The sequence below is a fragment of the Condylura cristata genome, unplaced genomic scaffold (assembly GCF_000260355.1).
Source record: "Condylura cristata isolate star-nosed mole 26May11 unplaced genomic scaffold, ConCri1.0 scaffold00054, whole genome shotgun sequence".
Taxonomy (NCBI): Eukaryota; Metazoa; Chordata; class Mammalia; order Eulipotyphla; family Talpidae; genus Condylura; species Condylura cristata.
The window spans coordinates 1,635,131-1,636,305 of NW_004567155.1; the positions used below are offsets into that span (position 1 = coordinate 1,635,131).

At 70.1% G+C, this 1,175-nt stretch overlaps 1 protein-coding gene across 1 annotated transcript in view; it reads right to left on the bottom strand.

Annotated features, from left to right (window-relative positions):
• Positions 1-35: 35 nt before the first annotated feature.
• The window catches only part of B4GALNT4 (beta-1,4-N-acetyl-galactosaminyl transferase 4), a gene marked incomplete at its 5' end in the record, with an annotated part of 9,233 nt that continues 8,093 nt past the window's right edge, over positions 36-1,175 (bottom strand). Inside the window, 2 exons of the mRNA XM_012734353.1 lie at positions 36-193; positions 263-356. Of these exons, the coding sequence (XP_012589807.1) occupies positions 36-193; positions 263-356 (252 nt within the window). The remainder of the gene's footprint in view (positions 194-262; positions 357-1,175) is intronic.

Here is a 1,175-nt window from a genome sequence, read left to right on the forward strand (position 1 = left end):
CGGAGGCCCCTCTCCCGCAGGGGCCCGGGGCGCAGTTACCGGGGCAGCCGCGCGGCGCGCAGGGCCCGCTGCACGTCCATGTCCTCACTCTCAAAGTCCACCAGGGTGACACTGAAGCGCGAGTCCCCCGTGCGGGCGTGCAGCGCGGCCATGTCGGCCAGGAACTGGGCGACCCAGCGCGCCTGGTTCTTCACTGGAACAGGGCGGGCAGCTGAGTCCACCGCGGGCAGCCCCTGCCCCCACCCGGCCCAGCCGGCCGCACCTGGCACGATGAAGTGCACCATCACGTCCTGGCGCCAGGCCAGGCGCAGAGGCCGGCAGAGCTCCTGCGCAGACAAGTCCTTCAGAGCTGGACACTGGGGGGGTGGGCGCTGCGGGCAGGCGCTGGCAGCGCCGAGTGCGTGCGGGCGGGCCTGGTCCCTCCTGCGGCAGCTTCCCCTCCCGCCTGGCTCTGCAGCCTCTGGGGCAGGCCGAGTGCCCGCTGGTTCCTCTGCTGTCCTGCACCCACATGGGCCTTCTCCCCAGGGTCACTGGGACGCCGGGCAGGGCGGGCCCCTGCGTGCACCAGATAAACAGCAGCTGCTGTGCCCCGTCAGGGCGCCTGGGAGGGCAGGGGGGCCTCAGGCCAGGCCTGGAGCTGGGGCGGGGATGATGGTGGAAGCCAAGGGGAAGGAGATGCTGGCTCTGACCATGGCGGAAGGAGCCGAAACTGAGGCTCCGGGACCGCCACAGGCGGACACAGACGGCAGGGGGGCCCCGGGCCCCAGGAGCACAGCCCCACGGGAACCCCAGGACTGGCGACACAGCCCAGGCCCCTCCACAGCTGAAGCCCCCACCCGGAGCCAGCCAAGGGGCGAAGCCCTCTGCCGTCCCGCAGCCCGGCCCAAGGCACGGGCACTGCGAGCCCTGGGGGCCCCTTGCTGCCCTTCCCAGGCCGGCGGGGAGGGGCAGCCAGAGTGGGGGCGGGGTCTCCGTGAGGGGAGGGGAGGGGAGGGGCTTGGGGTCACCGCTCTGGGACCTCAGGGTCCGGGGAGGCTCACTGGTCACCGCAGGCACCAGCTCTGTCCCCCAAGGAACCAGGCACAGAGAACCAGTCAGAACTAAAAAAAATATTTCACTTCATTCTGAATAAAAAACAACAGACGGAAGGAACGCTGGAAATCCTGAAAACAACG